The sequence below is a fragment of the Bidens hawaiensis genome, unplaced genomic scaffold (assembly GCF_021521415.1).
Source record: "Bidens hawaiensis isolate Kalapana, Puna unplaced genomic scaffold, B.hawaiensis_p1.1 tig00001685_1, whole genome shotgun sequence".
Lineage (NCBI taxonomy): Eukaryota > Viridiplantae > Streptophyta > Magnoliopsida > Asterales > Asteraceae > Bidens > Bidens hawaiensis.
In genome coordinates this window covers 737,252-758,313 of record NW_027491095.1, presented here as the reverse complement: position 1 = coordinate 758,313, position 21,062 = coordinate 737,252, and the positions used below count along the sequence as shown (strand labels likewise).

The 21,062-nt window shown below is 34.8% G+C and overlaps 5 protein-coding genes across 5 annotated transcripts; 3 read left to right on the top strand and 2 right to left on the bottom strand.

The window, feature by feature from the left end:
- The first annotated feature begins 2,268 nt into the window (after positions 1-2,268).
- Positions 2,269-3,984, top strand: LOC143592685 (ethylene-responsive transcription factor 2-like). Its single transcript, XM_077072553.1, has 2 exons — positions 2,269-2,568; positions 3,083-3,984. The coding sequence occupies exons 1-2, from the start codon at positions 2,431-2,433 to the stop codon at positions 3,692-3,694; spliced, it is 750 nt and encodes a 249-aa protein (XP_076928668.1). The 5' UTR covers positions 2,269-2,430; the 3' UTR covers positions 3,695-3,984.
- Positions 3,985-7,578: 3,594 nt separating this feature from the next.
- Positions 7,579-8,402, top strand: LOC143590870 (oleosin Cor a 13-like). Its single transcript, XM_077071221.1, has one exon. It carries the CDS (start codon positions 7,610-7,612, stop codon positions 8,177-8,179), a length of 570 nt encoding a protein of 189 aa, XP_076927336.1. The 5' UTR covers positions 7,579-7,609; the 3' UTR covers positions 8,180-8,402.
- Positions 8,403-9,768: 1,366 nt separating this feature from the next.
- LOC143590860 (stellacyanin-like) lies at positions 9,769-10,428 on the top strand. Its single transcript, XM_077071214.1, has 2 exons — positions 9,769-9,934; positions 10,037-10,428. The coding sequence occupies exons 1-2, from the start codon at positions 9,769-9,771 to the stop codon at positions 10,426-10,428; spliced, it is 558 nt and encodes a 185-aa protein (XP_076927329.1).
- A 1,654-nt stretch (positions 10,429-12,082) lies between these two features.
- On the bottom strand, positions 12,083-13,541 carry LOC143590850 (cyclin-U4-1-like). The gene is made up of 2 exons (XM_077071203.1): positions 12,922-13,541; positions 12,083-12,441 (listed from the first exon to the last, which is right to left on the bottom strand). Exons 1-2 carry the CDS (start codon positions 13,227-13,229, stop codon positions 12,165-12,167), a joined length of 585 nt encoding a protein of 194 aa, XP_076927318.1. The 5' UTR covers positions 13,230-13,541; the 3' UTR covers positions 12,083-12,164.
- Positions 13,542-17,166: 3,625 nt separating this feature from the next.
- Positions 17,167-19,513, bottom strand: LOC143591896 (receptor-like protein EIX2). The gene is made up of 2 exons (XM_077071961.1): positions 19,072-19,513; positions 17,167-19,007 (listed from the first exon to the last, which is right to left on the bottom strand). The coding sequence occupies exons 1-2, from the start codon at positions 19,511-19,513 to the stop codon at positions 17,167-17,169; spliced, it is 2,283 nt and encodes a 760-aa protein (XP_076928076.1).
- Between the last annotated feature and the right edge of the window lie 1,549 nt (positions 19,514-21,062).

Sequence of the window (21,062 nt, the reverse complement as noted above, 5' to 3'; positions counted from 1 at the left end):
CGAAGCAAACTAGTTTGTGTCAACAAACTGGTTTGCAAACCCTTACATGGCCACATGTCAACTTTTCTATAGATCTTTTTTTTTTCATTTATTTTCCCTTTTTATTTCACACTAATTAGTTTTAACTATAATATTGTTTTCTTCTAATAACTTTTGATAATTAAGTTTTTTAAAAAACTTGAAAACATAGCCTTGTTATGTGTTTTTTTTTGTGAACACGGCGGTATAAATTTTATTAAAAACAAAGCTCGTCAAAAAAATATTTTTCAATATAAAATAAATATTAAGTATGTTTGATGAGTACACATATATTTTTAACTTTTTTTAAATATTTTAAAAAATAATATATATCTTTAACTTTTAAATAAAGTTATTATTTTTTATTTCTAGTCACTTTATATAAAAGACAACAATTATAAATTATATTTATTAAATAAAAAATAGTGTGGTTGGGTTGCTAATGAGTGATGGAAGTTTGGTTTGGTTTGGTTGGGTATGTGGAAGAGAGAAAAATTGGTATTATAATAAAAGATTGGTTTGGGTTAGTTTGTGAATGAGGATGGTCTAAACGTTCATCACAACCCCTTAACCCAATCAACCAGCCTTCTTGTCGACCCTTTTTCCTTTCCTCGGTCGAGCCCCCCTTTGTCCCTTTTTTTCTTCACCTAATGTAACTTCACTCCCTCTGTCTTTCTTCATCCTTTATCTCGACTATGCAACACAAGAAAGTTTCCATCCTTTGTACTATTGGCGGAAAACTCCAACTCAAGTGGATGGTCTCCATGATTCCAAATGATAATTAACCCCTATGCTCATTAGATTTCGAACCTTTAATCTCATTTTTAGCTTAATTAAGTCTAGGAATTTTATTATTCCAAGTCACACACTAAATCATTGTCCCAAACATGTTCATTACGTACTGTCAGAATATAAATGTAGCTAGGTAGTCCAAAACCAGTGTTGTAGAAGTCGGATTCCAAAGCCTTGGAATCGGCGATTCCAAGGTCCTCGGGCATCAACCTAGCCGCCTTTTTCCAACTCGGCCACCATTACTCGCCAAGGTTCAACTCGGTCAAAAGTCGGAATACTCGGAATTACTCGGTCTCCAAGGTCAACTCGGCCACCATTTTTTATTTTATTTTTAATTTTTTTTGGTTATTTTTTAGTAAAAAATTAAAAATAACAACAAAACATGAATTTTTTGAATTATGTTTATTTTGATATGAATTATGCTTATTTTGATGTGAATTATGCTTATCTTAACATATATATAATATCCAATAATTAATTTATATTATATATATTATATCCGAGTACTCCCCGAGTACTCCTTACAAGGGGGTCGGCCGTCTAGGGAACGCCTAACGAGTTTTACAACATTGTCCAAAACACATGCAAATGTCATGTTATGAGCTATATATCTTGTTTAATGCCACCCTTCTTTTACAAACCTTTCTTTATAGATTTATATCACATCTAATTCCCATCCAATCTTAAGTCACATATATCACATTATTAATCCCTTTAACATCAGATATCACATGTGGCAATTTAATCACTTTAGGTTAAATCACTAGGTTACTTAAACCAATCTCATGATTTACTACTTACTAGTTCACTACATTTTTACTAGTTTAAATTTATATCACATTTTTGAAATTGACTAGTCAAAATATACGCTTCAAATCTCTACATCGATGTGTTGATGCCCTTTGCGTACTTTTTTTTGAGCTTTATGTCACGGGTCAAACTTCCTAACTTCGAGTGACACCCGAAAACCAACCAATCTGTCCCGCTTAAGGGTCTGATGGTTACACTCTGCCTTGGACTCATCAGACGAGCATCAACAACTCGTGACCAACAATGCGTTTGTCGTACAATCACAAGTACATAATTAGGCATGTACGCGTCAATTATCACGCTGAAGCCATAACGTTGAAGTTTAAGACTAATCAATAAACCCAAGCAATTCAAACACCACAAGCAATTTGATCTTTAAATATACAATAAGTGACATTTGCCAGGCGATCATCATACTACCTGAATAAAACACTCATTTCATTTTATAATATATCACGCCTAAATAATACTTCATAATTGTTTATACTTTATACTAAACAAATACATTAACTTATGTGGTTACCAAAACCTCAATGATGGATTGATGCGTCAAGCCATGACGTTATCACCCTAATGGTCCAATACATTAACCACGTGAATTCATATTAATATTTTTCTTTTGCAATTGTCGTTACAACTTGCCCACTTGTCCACCACACTCATCATGAACTTCCATTTCACCCTCCCACTTTTCTAAATATATAAATCACCCCTCACAATCCATTGCATATATATATCCACCATCCTCATCCTTCTTTCCAAAATCTTTTTGATCAATTCTTTCCATTTCATTTTCATCCAAACTACAAAATGATGCAAATTCCGTCCTACGGCTTGGAGCCTTTTACTACGACCAATACGGGCGATGTTCCGGTCTTTTGCCGAAGCACGAGCTTCAGCAGTCTCATGCCATGCTTGACCGAAAATTGGGGTGACTTGCCGTTAAAGGTAGTTAAACTCTTTAGCATATGTAAATAGTTGTATACTCCCTCTGTCCCAATTTAATTGTCTTAGTTTGACATTTTCGGTCTTTCTTGTTTAACTTTGACCGACAATATTTTTGTTTGTTTTATATAATAATACTTGACGTAAAATATATGATTGGATTGGGTTTTAAATGTATTTTACATTGATATAACTTTCATCAAGTATTATATGACACGAACAAAAATATTTACGGTCAAGGTTGCAAAAGAAAGACTTGAAAAATCAAACTAGGACACTTATAATGGGACGAATGGAGTAATAATTATTGATCAGTTAATTAACTGTGAAAATCTAGTAGTGTAAGTATATTTACAAGTGGTGTAATTATGTAATTATATGATAATGTAATTAACTATGACATAATTACACCACATATAATTACATTACTTTGATTTTCAGAGTTAACACGTTAATTTGGTCTGTATTACATACAACTACCTCTAACTTTTATTAAGTTACATTTTTTCTAATAAAGGTTGATGATTCGGAGGATATGGTGATTTATGGCATTTTAAGTGACGCCGTTAGCGTTGGATGGAATCCGTTTAATATTAGTGGAAAAGAAATAAAAGCCGAGCCGAGTGAACTAGCGACGGAGCCGAGCCGACTAATACAAGTTAAAGCCGAGCCGACTAATTTTCCTGTAGCTTCGGCGAAAGTAGAACAAGTAGTATCAACATCCATCTCGTCATCGTTGCCGGCAAAGGGAAAACACTACCGAGGAGTGAGGCAGCGGCCATGGGGCAAGTTCGCGGCCGAGATAAGAGACCCGGCTAAAAATGGCGTCAGAGTGTGGCTTGGGACGTATGAGACGGCTGTGGAAGCCGCAACGGCTTATGATATAGCTGCGTTTAGGATGCGTGGCTCAAAGGCTTTGTTGAACTTTCCACATAGGATTGGCTTGAATGAGCCCAAGCCGGTTAGAGTGACGTCCAAAAGGAGATCACCCGAGCCCTCAACTTCGGGCTCGTCGGCTTCGGTTAGTGGCTCGCCTAAAAGGAGAAATATTAAAGTGTTGACGGCTGAGCTAATTGAGCCGGAAGTGCAAAGCCGATCATCAAATGTGATTGAAGCCGTTACTAGTTAAAACTGTTACGTAGATATTTGTGCCAAACTGCCTCTTCATGAGGCCCATTGGCCATGGGCCGACCCGGTTGCTAGCGGATTTGGGTTGATCAAATGCCAAAAGTCAAAACTACCCTGCTTTCATATTGGGTCATGTAAAAAGATTTGAGGGCATAAATGGACATTTGCAGCCATACTGCCTGAGGCCTTTTGGGGTATATTTAAGTACAATGTGTGATCTTTGGATGGGTGAAAGTTTTTTTTTATTATAATATTTTCAATTTTATTTTAAACAAAAGATGATTTAAAGTTTGATCATGACGTTAATATTAAAGCACAGTTTATGTACTATTGTTTATAATTTTAATAATACCACTAGACGAATACGGTTATTATTCATAGTTAAAGACAAACTAATTAGTTATCAATAATGATATATTTTTTTGGACGCATTTTCAAATATGTACGATGTTAAATATCAGTTTTGTTTTTCTTTCATGTTTTATTTATTTTTAAACGGCGTGAGGTAGTTTTTCTTTAAGAGGTTTCAATCACGATTTTTTAAAAGTCAATTATAATAATATGTTATACACCTTTACTAAATAATAATTCATTCACGAATGAAGTTTAGGCTACCGACATTGCGATGTATGTACCCTGTCACGTGGTTGAGGTGAGGTGTACACGCTCATCTATGGGACTATGATGAGGAGGTTTGTTCGATGAATTGATTCCCATTTCAAAGGGCGATGCCCATTAATTAGATGCATGTCGGGCCCTTTTGGGTTGTACAAAATTGTACCAAACTGAATTACTTTGAGGTAACAACTCAATTGCTAGTTCCGGAACACAAAAACACCACACAAGGCAAAAACCTAGAAGTCAGTTCTGGCCTTTGCAATCCAGTCGAACGAGAGCCAAAAGCTTGCTTCAGCACGCTTCTCCTTTTGCGATGTAGCCAGATCGACATGGAAAGCGACAACAACAGTTTAGTTTAATATATAAAATCAACCTTACTGAGTCAATTATCAGTGTATACAAACATATTTCAATTGAAGTTGTGAAGCAAATAAAATAAAGTAATTAGTAATTACGGAAGCCCATTAATGCATCTGAGCCCAAATATAAATTAAGATCCAATAAGTCAATATCCGATAACATAATCAGACAAAAAAAAGCCAGGAATAAAGCAACTGGCATTCAACCATCACCTCCCTTTCTCTTTATAAACCACCATGCATGGCTCTCTTTCCCTCAACAAAAAGAAGATCACCACCGCAACAGCTCCATCATCATCAGCATTGGAGTGAACCGCCGACACACCTGGTCCCCAAACGGCTATAATAAGTCGAGTTTTATACTATATAGGGTCATGTATTTGATCTTAAATATGTACAAATGTATCCATGTGACAAAACATTTTTAGAATTTTATTTATAGTAATTGAATCACATATGAGAAACAGAAACAAAAATCATTAAACGAGCTTTTTCTAATGACGAACATGTATTAACTTTCGGGCTATGAAATCTCTTTCATAATTGTTTTTTTTTCAAGTATTAATGGCTAATGGATAAACACAAACGAATTTTATATATTATATAATTATATACTAGCTTTTAAACCTGTGTATTACACGGGATTTATCAAATGATAAAAATAAATAAGGTCCTTATTTCAGTTGAAACACTTATAAATTAATTTAATGTATAAAGTAAAACTTATGAATTATATATATTTTTTTCGAATCATGACTTATAAAATGTATCTTTTTCATATTTCACCCCGTGTAGTACACCTGATAGAAAAAATATAAATTAATTAATTTCTTGTGTAATAATATTAAAAGATAATAATTGATGTGTATAGACAATAATCTAAATCATAATGTATTAAACAATATAAATGCATACATAAAAATATATATTTTCTACAATGTTGAGAAACAACCACCAACCTAAAGGGTTAAGTAAATGAGAGGGAAAAAAAAACTATTTTATCCCTAATGGAAAAAAAACAAAAAAAGTTTACGAAAAGCACTAAAATATCATGATTTTGGAAACGTTAGGTGTTTATTTGCATGAAATTTAAAAAAGATACCAAAGTTGCATAGTTGGTCAAACCCCGGGTATGAAATGCACTTAACTCAATGTTGAATAAAATCCACACTATGTTATAACCCAATTGACAAAATGATTTTTGACCCATGACCCATGAATATCTAGAATGAATGAGATGAGAGATTAGAAATTAAAAGAAATGTAGGCTTGACATCTAAGATTCAACATTTTCTTTTATTAGTATTGTAAGATGTGCTATATAACATGATTACTTACGAAGTATGACAAGCAATATGGAAATACTAGTGATTTGTAGATGTCAAAGTGGCGTTTGGAGTTCCTCCGAACACTTTAGTAGGAATTCTAAAGCATTGCATCCCAATGAAGTGTTTGGAGAACCTCTAAGAGACACTTGACCTTGTTCAATATGTTTGGTGAATAAGCACACTCGAGTTATAGGTATATATAGAAAGAAAATTTGCGGAGCTGTTGGATCGATAGACCTAGATGCATTATTAGCTTGAACTTGGTTAACATTGTGTCTCTAATAGTTGGGTACATATTCTTAAAAGTAAGAAGTCATGGTGAGGACCATGTATTTGAGGAGTCTTTATATTCTCATTCCATCATATGTCCCTCATACACGACTAGGTTCAAGTTCAAGTTATAACTTCATACATATTGTCGTAGGATTCCTGATGTATAATGTTTATAATCACATGTTATAATTAATGTACGTTTATAATGTTCATTATTTCCTTGTCGTGTCACCGATTGTTTTCAATTGTTTTCGATGAGAGCACACGTATACCGAATTTGTTTTCGTATTTGTTTAAGTGTTTAACTACTCTAAAACTATAATACATCCATTCGGAGAATGAAAATTCATTTAGGGTGGAAATAATTATGTAAATATATATAATTTAAGTATTAATAACCAAATGACTTGTAATCTAACGGTATCAGTGTGTTCTCTACAAGTAGTTTATGGTTCAATATTATTGTGGATGAATGCTTAGATTTAAAGGTAGATGTAGGGGGTGTATAAATTAAGAGTTATTTTAATTGATTCTGAGTTATTTTTTAATTATAAAAAAACAAGTTTTTATCTTTGAGTCATGTCTTTTATGCTATTAATATTAAATTTTTTAAAGGTAAAGTACATAAAAAAGTTCCACGGTTCAACTAATAAAACAAATTATTCAATAAAAACAATATCATTGCTATTGGTGATATTATTACCGGGTATGATTGTTGTTATTAATAAAAATAAACAATGGCACAAATTGTTTCTTTTTTAGTGAACAAAAACCAGTTCTAATTGAAAAGTGGGTCTGTTTAAAACTTTGGATTAAACCTTGTCAAATATGTTTGGTTGTTCGTTTTTGATATCAGTGCGGGTTTCAACCCAGTAGTTAAAAGGGAGAGGATCGGGTTTTACCATTTTGTAACCAGATTTTTAAATCCGGTTTTAATTTTATTGTCTGTGTTTCCATCCAAGCTTCGGCACCACAAGCGAGCCAACTCCCAAGCAATTTTATCTTGATCTGACACTCACTCATTTACAAACCAGGCCAATCCGGCTCGACTCATACATTACTATCGAGTCAATTTCAAAAAAGTTCTTACTAAACTAGGTTTGAGGGATCGAAGCCGCGAGTGGTACCGTGCGATATTTGATGAACACCACTAGATACAGTCATACAACAACTAGTTAAACGACAAAAGCCAGGTGGCTTCAAGATAACGCATTCAACCGTCAAATAACAATCGACTCTTGTACACGTGACATCACCCTTCACACACGTGTCACTCCCTCTCTCTTTATAAACCCACACACCACACTACTCATCACCTCAACACAACACATCATCACAATGACAGACCTCTACAACAAAGAATCATCAGGCTTCGGAATGCAACACCACAACCAGCCTCAATACTGGAACCAACAACACCAACACCAAACCCAAAACCAGCAATGGAGTGGACAGAAGGCACACCAAGTGGTCAAAGCCCTACCCGCAGCCGCAGTCGGCGGCTCCCTTCTCGTCTTATCCGGTTTGGTTCTCGCAGGCACGGTGATCGCACTGACCGTCGCTACACCGGTTCTGGTCATATTTAGCCCGGTCCTAGTGCCGGCTTTGATCACCGTGTTCCTTTTGGTAACCGGGTTTTTAACAACCGGAGGGTTCGGTGTCGCGGCCGCTACCGTCTTCGCGTGGATGTATAGGTACGTGTCGGGTGAGCGTCCGACTGGTGCGGACACCTTAGACGAGGCTTCGCACAAGTTCGGGTCGAAAGCGCGTGATTTTAAGGACCGGGGAGAGCATGCGGTCCGTGGGGGTATGAGTTATGGAACCGGAGGGGGTATGAGCTATGGAACCGGAACCGGTCATCATACCGGTGGAGCCGGAATCCGTGTGGGAGGCGGTATCGACACTTAATCGAGAAATCGAGTTTGTGGTGTGTATGATCTTGCATGATGTCTCTGCCTTGAGGCTTAGTAATGTGTATTAGAGGTTAAATTTGTTTGTTTTAAATTATGGTAAGTTTAATTATCATGTGAATCATGTAATAATGAATCTTCATGTTGTGATTTCATGTTAAGGTGTTTTCTAGTGATGAATAAAGAGCATCATGTGTTATGTTCTAACCTGTAATTGCATTTTTTTTTCCAAAAGGGCTTGTTCAAACAACCAAAATAGTTTATATATTTATATGTTATGTAGAGTAGACCTTTTTATATATTAGTAAAACTAATTGGGTGCCCGAGTGGCGTGGCGGAGTGGTGGTGGAGTGGGCTGACATTAACCACATAATCAGTGTCGATACCATCAAGTATCACCACATAATCAGTGCCGGTACCATCAAGTATCACTTGATAACAGTGCACACATAAGTAACATAACCCACCAGTGTCAACAGTGCACACATAACTCACCCGAATGTAGACGTAGTACTTAAAATTTAAAGTCAAATGCATGCCTAAAGTGTATAAATTAGCAGGCGCTAACCGTTTTAACGTATAACTTTAGAGTGGCTAAAGGAGATGGTATTATGGTAACTAAGTAAGATGCTTTTTGTTGAGACGTCTCCTTTATGACAGGTGTTTATATATGGTGGTATTTATGAACATGGTTTGCCTACGATATATAAAATGGAATCTTAAGTTCTGACCAAGGGCTTATTTGATATACGAAGATGAATCTTAAGTTGCGATCAAGGGCTTATATTTCATTTTCAACGATAACGATTAAACACCAATAACGACGTGATAATCAAAAACCAAAAAAAAAAAAACGTATTGCATTTTTATGTTTTTCTTTTTAATTTGTAACAAAAAAATTATTTTAGTTTATAATTTGTAAATATATATAAAATCATTTTTTCTTTTACCAAAATCGGTTCAATGAATTCAACTAAACGTGGTTCTATTGGTTTGGGCTCTCCCCTTCACGAGTCCGTTCACCAACTTCGCTAACTATATATACGCCTTCTTGAGCTTTGGCAATATTGTTAATCAATTCCATAATGAGTACTGTTTTATCCAAGCCAGCTTCCCTGAATAGTCTGATATTTCCTTAACGGCGATAAGTGGCTAAAAGATCTACTACTTTAATTAATTTCGGGAACCGATTTTGACCATCTTTGACCGTACCTGGCAGCAAGTAAATAGCAAGTAAATGTGATGAATTCTAACAGAACTGGGCTGCAAATCCAATGGATTAGATGTTTGTGTCAACTTTTGTTAGCCAAAGGCCCAAAACCAAAAGCCAGCCGATCGACCTGAAATGACAAACACGAAGATGTAGAAGTTCGGTCTAAAAGAAGCAACATAAACAATTACTAAGTGAATTTGGACCATCTTATTCTTACCTACACACTCACACATTGTTTTCCCAATGGATCATCAACCCAAGACTAAAGTTAACTTAAAATATATCATTTTCCAAGAAATTAGGTAATCTAATTATCGAGCCATCACTTCATAGTTGATATATTAATATAACACCAAAATCATATATCATCTTCTATGGCAAGGCTGGTGTCTTTATTATTCTCTCTTCTAGCCATCACTGGCTTTGCATCAAGATGTCTAGCCACAACTTACACGGTTGGCGACTCGTCTGGTTGGGACATAAGCACTGATGTCGATTCATGGGCTCAAAACAAACATTTTGTCGTCAGTGATGTTCTTTGTTAGTATCTTATTATTATATCTCAAAAACACTTTACCACGTTGATACAATTGTATCAACTTTTGTTTGTATTTTGAATTAATATCTTTGTACCTTTTGTAGTATTTCAATATTCATCAAGTCATAGTGTTGGTGAAGTGAGTCGTGACAGTTACGAGGGGTGTAACACGACCAATGTACTACAAGCTAGTAGTAATGGGAACACAACATTTGCTTTAACCACGCCCGGTGATAGGTACTTCGTATGTGGTAACAGACTACATTGCTATGCTGGAATGAAGCTTCACGTGGTTGTTGACGACAAGGCGGGGGCAGATGGACCTTCAGCAGCCCCCGAGGCAGAGGCTGGTGGTGATTCTACTACCACCACCACTAATACTCCTCCAAAGAATAAAAAGCCTCCGTCAATTATCCCTAATTCTGTCATGCCTACTATCAGATTCAAGTCATTACTTTTTGTGTGTTTTACATGTCTCCTATCTTGGATTATTTAAGAACTTTGCGTAGTCTAGAAATTTTCTGTTGGTACGTTTTGTCCGTTGAGTAAAGGCTTATGTTTTCGGTATATCATCTTAATCTTCTCCAAACATCAAAAAAGTTAAAAAATTCATATCAAACAACTTATGATGTATGTTTTGAAAATCAGACCGGTTCTTATTGGTTTACTCTTTAGTAGGTCTTATATTAAGTACTGCTTTTTGAAACTTTATGTTGTTAGGTTGCTTAATGGTATAATTTAAAAGTGCATTCTGAGTTGATGTATTTTTTTTTTGAGTTATATATCATTTTCCGACTGGTTGATGCATGTCTACTTGTTATACATGGATCAAAAGACTTCCGATTCAACCCGGTTTAAGCATAACTGGCCAGCCCATTCATGGGCGGTTTAGTAGATGAAACTAGGCTAGTGGCCTACTTGTGACTACAAGAACGGGTTACACCAATTGAAGCATCTCCTTGTTAGGTTAATGTCTGGGATACGGATCTCATTGAGTCCCATGTCACATCTGTCCACGTTCATTCGCGTCAATCTCCACTATTCGATTCTAGTTGTAGCAAATTTTGTCATGATTTTTATACACTTCTCATATGTGTATGTTACATATTGCTTTGTAGTTACAATAGGGCTGGCGGGCTAAATCATTCACCCCAAAATGACTCATAAATTTGGTTATGCCAAAAACATTAAACCTAACACGACTATTTCAAAATCATGAACTCCAAACAAGTCCCGTAAATTTTATTTAAATTAACATGTCAACCCACTTAGAAATGGGTGTACACATGTTAAATGCATGGGTCGTTAGGTAGTAATAAAATGGTTAAATGGGCCGTAAACAAGTTAGCGCTTTGTAAATTTTTAATTGAACGGGTTTATAGATCGCCATATGTTTAGACTTAATAGGTTAAACAAATCGACACAAACACGAAACGTTTAATTAAACTGATTAAACAAGTTAATTTGAACACAACATGTTTAACAAATTAACTGGTTAGATATGAACCCAATTTCTTATAGTTTTCATGTGATGTTAAGAATTCTTCCATCATTATATTGTACTAAGAATAAGAATGTGAAATGATTCCACTAACATGGCCATAATGTGATGTACTCACAAGAGACCATGAAAAGTCATGAAAGCAACCTTCACCCTTTCACATGCAATCTCCCTTCCCCTACTTTCCAACAGAAAAAGTGAAAAAACGTTACATAAGGCACAAGGTGTGGAAATGAAAAACATACCTGGTGACGGACTCAGAATTTATTTTTATAAGAAGGCTTAAAACTAATTTAAGGAGGCAATTGGAATTTTGACATACGAATAACACTAAAAAAATAATGTGGGTGGTCGTTCCCTTGCTAGAGGTTGTAGCCTTTTGACATCTTTTTTATAAACTAATAGAACAGTTTTGGTAATGTTTTTATGTTGTCTATTAGTTAAATGAACGAGCTAAAAACTAAATGAGTCAAATGGGTTGAAAATATTCCAAAGTCGGAAATATTGTGCTTGCATGTTTATAATCTTTGTAATCAAAGATTACATATACAAAGACATTCTATTAGATTCCAAAACACATTGTATATCTAAACATGTAACCATACAATGTGAAAGACTTGTTTTCCACAGCAAGACAAGTCAAACAATGAGAAATTTGATTTTCTGTTGTAAAGTCAATCCACATTTTGATCTTCAAAAATCACTGATTGATTAACAATCACCATTGCTCATTAAACAGCTAGTTGTGGATGATGATGATGTTGAGATTGACAATCATCTTCCTTGACGGAACAATGATCCGCGCCTATGGTAGGGACCGATGGAGACGAGAACACAGGAGGAAACTCCATCACCATCTCTGTTTGGAGATAGATACAATAATCACAAAATGTGTTTGGTGTCACGTTTAACTGAAACCCCAATCCGAATAAGAAATCAACTTCAAGCAAGTTCATCTCAATAGTTGATATCCCTCCAACTTTAGCATAGTAAGCATTATTATAACATCTGAAATACCAAAACTCATTTAATTATAACCATAGAAAAGGTAAAGAATTGAAAAAAAGAAGAGGAGAAAATTGCATAAATAATCCTTGCAGTTTAACCATATTACAAGTTTAGTCTCTAGATTTTAAAAATTTGCAAACTTAATTCAAACAATTGCGAGAAGGTTATACGTTTAGTCCTCATCATTAATCCATGGTTTATTTCTAACAAAAAGTGATGTAGGGTGCCATTTTTTAGTGTAATTGCGTCTTTTCAAATTGAAAACACGCAATTACAATCACAAGAATGTACATTGCATCACTTATTCGTTAGAAAGTAACCTCGATTGACGGCGAACGCTAACATTCACTCACAAGTGTATGAGCTACGTTTGCAATTTTTAAAATCCGTGTACTAAACTTGCAATATGGTTAAACAACAAGGACTATTTGTGCAATTTTCTGAAAAAGAAAAGAAATTATCAAATTAATTAACACTTACATGTCGTCCATGAATTTGATGGAAACAAGGACACTAGTAATAAGCAACCGATGAACATTGAATGAATCAATCGGTATCAACGGTTGTTTCTTCACGAACCGATCAAGATAAACATACGCGATGACATAACAAGACGGGCTGCAATTAGCGTACCTAAAGATACGCTCTAGATATTGTTGGATGCTAATACCGGGACGGATCAACCCATTAAAGATTGACAACTTCTGAGTGTGCAACGAACGGTTGAGATCGTTTGATTCCGCTACTCTTTGAAGAAGAGATGATAATATGTTTATGAGGTTGGCCATTGATAAAGATTGTTGAGAAACACACAGAACACCGTGGAAGTGTGTGTGGTTATATACAAATAAGATGAGAGAATAGAGAACGCGTTGGAGTGAGCTGGTGACACTTTTTTGGAAGAATTCATGACATGCATGTCCTCAATCTACAGGTAAGCCTTAGCTTGATTTCTCTTGTTTTTTTAATATATTTCTTTTTTAGTTTTAAATAAATTTGTATTTTTGAAGTTTGGAATATAAAAACAAATATAATCATAGTTATTTTGCTCCAAAAATCATGCCGTTTGTCACTCTTCAGAAAAGAGTGTCTTCGGGTATTATAAATAAATAGTTATAATGGATTCTGAATACGGGTAAATGAGAAGGGTAAAAGGTTAATAATATAACTAATTAATCTGTTTCTTGTTAAGTTAGTTGAAAGTGGCAGTATATTGTATATATAGGAAGTATTTCATTTTATAACAATTAATCAAGTTCTATTTAATTACGTTACTTAATTTTTGTTCTATCTATAAAAATGACTACACAAGTTTTAACGTTATAGATATATTATAGATACTAAATTATATAACATAAATGAAATAAATATGTTACTTATTAAGGATTTTATACATGTTCTCGTTTGAGACCAACATACTACACGGATATATTATCAATTAAAATAAAATATTTAATAAATAATCAAAATACAATTTAACAATACATTTATCATATACAGTTAATACAAACCCATGTATCTTCAATAAATGAATAATAATATTTATTTTCTAAAATTTTGGCATGATTACGTGGGTGTGGCAATACATGCATCTTTTTATTAGAGAGCATAGATAGATATAGATATAAATATTATCGATTTCTTTTAAAATGATAAAAAATAATTTAAAAATGAAAATTGTTTATTAAATAAATTTTAAATAGGAAACTGGTGAAGTGTTGCATTAGACACGCTTTGAAGATACACATGGCATTTTATGAGATAACGTAACAAGAAATGTGTTTATTTATTCTTTTGGATAGTTGTTATACAAAAGAAATAAATATTATTTAAACTTAAAAAACCAAAATAAGAGAATTCCTAATCTCTTAGAGCATTCTCATCCCATCCACCATCTTTATCTTACTCACAAACAATTATTTTATTATATTTCTCGTTTTCACACCCTCACAAAAATTTAAAGAATGATGAATAGTAACTCTTTATATATAAAGAGTTGGTGTATCAATTTTCATAATTTAGGGTTGGGGTAAACAAATGGTGTATAGGATGGAGTTAGTTTTTAGCATAATTTTTTAAAATTTAAAGATTGAGGTGAAGTTGATGGATGGGATGAGAATGCTCTTACATGTGCAAAGCCTAAAGCACAACCTACGTAGTGTTTTGCAATTAACACAAAAAAGGATACAATGTGCACTTTCAAACTAATTTTCTACACATCATTTAGTTTTGACGACAACTAGTGATGATGGGAGACTATGCCGGTAAGTGACATTCAATAGTTGGATTTTCTTGAACTAAACGAGGTTTTAATTCACCGTACGACAATCTTGCCTTCGGGCGTTGGTCTTAGGTGAGAATTTTCCCCGGATCGAAAGACGAGTGTATTCGGATGTGACGATTTTGCCAGTAGCCCATTTAAAAGATTCGTTGACCGTTAAAAAACACAATTAACAATTTGGGATTATGTGCACTCGAATACACAACTACAAAAAGTTTTTTTTTTTAAATCGACAATTTGTTTTTGTGATTCTATTATGGGTCACTGGTTTTCTTTAAGGTTGCTTTTAGTTTGTATTATAAGTGTTTATAAGTTTGAAGTATTTTTGGGCTTTAAGCCCAATCATAGTTGATTCATATAACACACATGCAAATAACAACTCTTAGTTAATGTCTAAATGCATACACATTTAGGTGATGTTTAACTTTAAGGTTTTAGAGAATATCTGATAGAATAGTAACTAACTTTTAAAAGTGTTTCAATTAGGTCACTTATGCATATTTTTCTCAAATCGGGTTACTAAATCTTCAAATCGAGTCTCACCGATTTTTTTGGTTGTTAAGAAAAAAATGGAGGATAAGATGTGGGAGTCGGAATTTGCAATATAGGTAGTTATATTTTTAAAAAAATTAAAAAACGTTAATTATATTAAAATTTAAAAATAAAAAATAAAATTCACGCCACCACTCAACGTCAACATAAAAAAGAAGATAAAAAGATTTTCTGTGTGAAACAAAAATTAAAAGCGTTTAAAAACATGTTAAAACCTTTAATTTAATAAAATATGAAAATGAGTGACCTAATTGGAACACTTTTTAAAGTTGAGTGATCTAATTGAAACACTTTTAAAACTTGGTTACTATTATATGAAATTGCCCCTTTTTTTATCTAGCTTTCTTGATTTAGGATTTAGAGAATATGGAGAAGAGGTTGAAGAAGATGGGATCAATTCAAGGTACTTGAAGAAAATTGTATCCTGACTGCCTCATTTGATTTTATCCAATTACTGAGAAATTGTATGTTAATTGATTCTTTAATGCACCCATCGAGTTTTACTTGTTAGGTGACCAGAAAGGTTTTTAGAGAATTAAAATGGGTCTGGGCTTGAATTTTATACAAACTGTAATTATTAATGAACATATTATACAATCTTGTCTATTTTTTGGTTTAGCAAATAGCAAATAGCAAATGAGAGTCCATTACAAAATTAATGCACAAATTATACAACTTGTGTCTGTTTTTTGTTATAGAAAATGACCCAGAACCGGTCCCGAGTCCTGAGCTTTTATACTGCCCGACCCGACCCCCCGTTTGGCCCGCCCTAAATGGTATGCACGCTCTTGCAGGTTGCGTGCCCAATTTGTCACGGTACTCGAACGGCTATGCCAAATGAGGATGATCCACACATCAGTCCTCATGATTAATTAACATAGAAGTATGTCCAATCCTTCTTCCTCAACTTAATTTACCTTCTGCCAAATGCTACGTCTAACTTGTTCACAATTTTCTTAATACCATGTTGCATGAGTTTTTAATACAATAATCTAGTCTGTTATATGCTGATGAACATTGCCATCACATTGACAGGTTCTTTTGTTCATCTTTAATACGGAAGATTGGAAGTTACAGTTTAAAATCGTATTACAACATCAATTTCAAAGTAAAATACAAAACTTATTACATCATCACTTATATTGCGACAATACGTATAGGCATAGCATCATAAACCAGATACCTTGATCAATTTACGCATGAGACTAAAATATGCAATCCTCCATGATGTGCTCACTGTCAATGGAGCCACAATGATCCAAAATCCAGTAAGAAGTCCTAGCACAATGCTAATAATCAACCCCCAGTCCGATCCATCGTCTTTCTTTTTGTCTCCTTTTGAATTAGTGGGCGCATCGACAGGTACACGGCAATCATCTAGTGGTGCTCCACAATGTTTGTTGCCAATAAAGCTTGACTTGTCAAAGCTTTGGAGCTGAGTACTGGTTGGAATTCTACCTGTCAGATATTTGTTGTAGGACACATTGAAGCTACTCAAGAAATTCAACAATGCCAAGCTCATGGGAAGTTCACCGGAAAGCTTATTAAATGAAAAATCAAAAGATTCAAGTGCTTTCATGTCACCAATTTGTTCTGGAATCCTTCCTATTAACTGATTTCTTGATAAATTCAGTGATTTTAACCCTCGGAGGGTTGTAAGCTCATTGGGAACGTGTCCAGATAAATTGTTGCTTGAGAGGTCCATCAACATTACTAGGTTAAGAGTGGCTTCGTAGGTGTACACTCGTCCCTTCATTACCAAATTTTCACTTGGTTCAGTATATCCCCACCTTCCCAGATCAGAAAAAATCTCATAGAATGAGTTAGTTTCTTTTTCTGAAAGCACACTAAAGTTGTAAAAGCATCTTGGAATATTTCCAGATAGGTAATTTTCAGCAAGATCCAAAAATTTGGATTCTTGAAAGATGACATAACTCGTGAGGAATATTTTCGTTCAAATTGTTTGATCTAAGGTTGAGAATTCTCAACAAATTGAGTTTTGTTCCAACCCATGATGGAATGCATCCAACAAGTTTATTTCTGCCAAGTTGAAGAATCTGTAATCTTGTCAAGTTCAGTAGAGAAGCGGGTAATCTTCCAGAGATCTTGTTTTCACGCATGCTCAATATTACAAGGTTTGGTATAGAACCCATTGTTCTTGGAATTTCACCAGACAAATTATTATTCTCCATGTTTAAGACCATCAAACTTCTCCATTTCTCCCAACACTCAGGAATGACACCTGACAAACTATTGTTTCCCAAATTAAGCATTGTCGCCTCTTCCACACCATTGGAACACAAAAGCTGATGTGATCCAACAAAATAATTATTTGACAGATTTACAACCCCAGGAACTAATGAACCATTTGAAACAGAAGGTAATTCCCCACTGAACTCATTTGAACTTAAGTCAAGTGCTGCAAGTGATGCAGGGATACCCAAAGTTAATGTGCCTTTGATATGATTTTGTGACATATCTAAAACTATTAGATTTGGGAATGATCTCCAAAAGGACTCAGGAGGCATGAGTGAAGAAATGCTAGTGTTGCTTATGTCTAGCTGTATTAAATCCCTCTGCGATTGAAGCCATAATGGAAATTGTGGTCCCAAATTCAAAGAGTTCAAATACAAGTATTGTAACTTGAAAGGGGGAATCCAATCTGCGGCTTGTGGTCTTATGGTTAAGTTGTTGCATCTTCCATCTAGAGATGTCAAGCTCGTTAGATTGGCAAAGTGAGCTTCTGTCACAACACCCGCTAGCAAATTGTCAGAAAACCAAAAGCTTTCCAACTTTGAAAGTTGACCAATGCTACTAGGAATGTTTCCACTGAGTTGGTTATACGGAATATCCAAAATCTCCAAAGATGATAATCGTCCGATCGAGTCAGGAATACTACCATTCAGTTTATTACTGTAAAGAAATAGGCTTTTCAATGATGATAATTGTCCAATTGAGTAAGGGATTGGACCAGAAAGCTCAGAGTCAATTATGGATAGTGATTCCAAACTTGGTGATTTGCACTTGAAAAGACTTTGAAGAAGGTAAGTTAAACTAATGTTACTAAAATCATTTGAAGACAAATCAATCTCTCTCAGATTACAAAGGTTACCCAGTGAATCGAGTATTGGAGTTGAAAGACCACATGAACTCATATCTAATGAAATCAGATTACTAGAAATCCCTTTTATTAGTAAAGGAGAATTCATGAAATGATTCCAACTGACATGAAGCGACTTGAGGAAAGTCAAATTACCGAAGCTATAAATACTAGGAAGAGGGTCACCAAAATCACAGCCACTTAAATCCAATGAAACTAGATTTGTTAGGCTAAAAATCCACCCGGGAATGGAAGGTTTATCAAAAACGTTATAGGAAAGATCAAGCATGGAAAGCGATGTTACATTAAGAATAGGAACATTGAGGTGTGCGTCTGTGAGTCTACATCCAGACATTTCTAGTTGCAACAAGGAAGGGAGAGCGTTAATCACGTGAAACCAGTCAGTAGCTTTGCTGAGGTTTGTGCCACTCATATCTAGATGCTGCAACCAACGAAGGCTTGACAACCACTGCATATTCGTGCTTGTTAATGTCCTTTTAGTAATAGGATTATAATCAAACAGACTTCCAAGAGAAAGGACACGTAACTCTGAAAGATTCCCAATTTGAGGAGGGATAATCCCACCAAATGATGATTCAGAGAGGTTAAGATACCTCAGGTTTCTAAGAGAACCTACGATGCAGCTCAAATCATTGCAGCTCAAATCAAAACACCCTACGAGGAGGGATAATCTCACCAAATGGAATTTGGATCTCTTCAAAATCATTGCAGCTCAAATCAAGATGCTCAAGTTGTTTCAACTCCAACAAGGATGGACTTAAATCCCCCCTTATCAACTGCTTGAAGCCTTCCATGCGTACTTTGTAGAAGCTAAAACGTACTTTATCACAATGACCATCAAGTCCACGAAGATTAATCTCATGGACATGGCCAGTGATGTTATCACAAACAATTCCAGCCCATCTGCAACAGTCGCTCTTCTCACCAACCCAAGAAGCAAGGCGACCTGCTTCATCTACGAGGTTGTCCTTGAACCGGATAAGTGCTTGTCTCTCACCATCAATGCATAAGACATCATCAGACTTTTGATCCGATAAACACAAGGGTAACAGGACCAATAATATAAGCAAACACAAGTGACAAGATGAGAAATAAGAAATTGAACATCGAGCACTCATTTTGGTTGATTGGGAAGGGAATAACAGTTGGTCGACTTGTAGTTTACAAGAGGACGAGGTAGTTCAATTTAAACTCATTCGTTTACTTGTCATGAGTAGCTTTCATTGTTCTGAAAAATCTAGGGAGACGTGTGGAATCTAGATAGAAATACCAATATATGGTGGAAATAAGTTATACTATTATCCTGTGAACAAATAAAGGCCAAGTCAATAGTCAAGGTTTATAATTTATATTGCTTAGTATTTCCGTTTAATAATAACACGTTATTACAAGAAAATGATATCAGTTTTAAGTTATTTGTGCATTTTCCATATCAACCGTCATATGTTATTTTTTGACAGCTGATTTCTTTAAATTAATAAAAACAACATGATTATGAAATAATGAGCATAGAGGCGGGTGTGTGTGTGTGTGGGGGGGGGGGGGGGGTTCTCCAACCCGATACATTAATCAAATCAATCGGTAACAATGGTTGTTTCTTCACAAACCGATCAAGATAAACATACGCGATGACATAACAAGACTGGCTGCAATTAGCATACGTAAAGATACGCTCTAGATATTGTTGGACGCTAATACCGGGACTAATCAACCCATTAAAGATTGACAACTTCTGAGTGTGCAATGAATGGTTGAGATCGTTGGATTCCGCTACTCTCTGAAGAAGAGATGCTAATAAGTTTATGAGGTTGGCCATTGGTGAAGAAGGTTGAGAAACACACAGAACAGCGTGGAAGTGTGTGTGGTTGGTTATATACAAATAAGATGAGAGAATAGAGAACGCGTTGGAGTGAGCTGGTGACACTTTTTTTGGAAGAATTCATGAGGTCCTCGATCTACAGGTAAGCCTTAGCTTGATTTCTCTTGTTTTTTTTAATATATTTCTTTTTTAGTTTTAAAATTTTGTATTTTTGAAGTTTGGAATATGAAAACAAAAGATATCATAGTTAATTTGCTCCAAAAATCACGCCGTTTGTCACTCTTCAAAAAAGAGTGTTTTAGAATATATAAATAGTTATAATGGAAAATGTATACGGTTAGATAGAAGGCAGGGCCAGCTCCAAGAAAGTATAAAAAATTTTAGGCCGAAGCCGATAATTTTTTTTTGGCCTTAACTAAAAGGAGTATTTTGTTGGTTTAAACAATTAAATTTTTATACGGGTAACTTGGTTAATTATAATTTGGGTTATGTAAATATTTTTTGTATAAAAGTAGTTAGAAATGTCTCAAATGAGACTAGAACCCATAACCTTTTGTTTGGGAGTAATACTCATTTGTCACTAGACCAAACTAGTGGTTATGTAATTGAATTTAAACATTAAATATACATATTGTTTTTAATATAAATAAATATAACTTTTTTTAATTTTTTTTTGAGCCTAACGGGGTGTCGGGTCTGTGGCCGTCGACCACCCCGTCATCTCCAAGGGCCAGCCCTGGTAAAAGGTTAAAAATATAACTAATTAATTTGTGTCTTGTTTAGTTAGTTGACAGTACGTGATAGTATATACAGTAAGTATTTCAATTTATTGTTTATTTTTTTTATTT

Coding starts and splice junctions, on each gene's coding strand:
- LOC143592685 (XM_077072553.1), top strand. CDS start 2,431: ATGATGCAAATTCCGTCCTACGGCTTGGAGCCTTTTACTACGACCAAT. Junction 2,569..3,082: donor GGGGTGACTTGCCGTTAAAG/GTAGTTAAACTC, acceptor TTTCTAATAAAG/GTTGATGATTCGGAGGATAT.
- LOC143591896 (XM_077071961.1), bottom strand. CDS start 19,513: ATGAGTGCTCGATGTTCAATTTCTTATTTCTCATCTTGTCACTTGTGT. Junction 19,008..19,071: donor AGAGATCCAAATTCCATTTG/GTGAGATTATCC, acceptor GCTGCATCGTAG/GTTCTCTTAGAAACCTGAGG.
- LOC143590870 (XM_077071221.1), top strand. CDS start 7,610: ATGACAGACCTCTACAACAAAGAATCATCAGGCTTCGGAATGCAACAC.
- LOC143590860 (XM_077071214.1), top strand. CDS start 9,769: ATGGCAAGGCTGGTGTCTTTATTATTCTCTCTTCTAGCCATCACTGGC. Junction 9,935..10,036: donor TGTCGTCAGTGATGTTCTTT/GTTAGTATCTTA, acceptor TACCTTTTGTAG/TATTTCAATATTCATCAAGT.
- LOC143590850 (XM_077071203.1), bottom strand. CDS start 13,229: ATGGCCAACCTCATAAACATATTATCATCTCTTCTTCAAAGAGTAGCG. Junction 12,442..12,921: donor ATCAAATTCATGGACGACAT/GTAAGTGTTAAT, acceptor TTGGTATTTCAG/ATGTTATAATAATGCTTACT.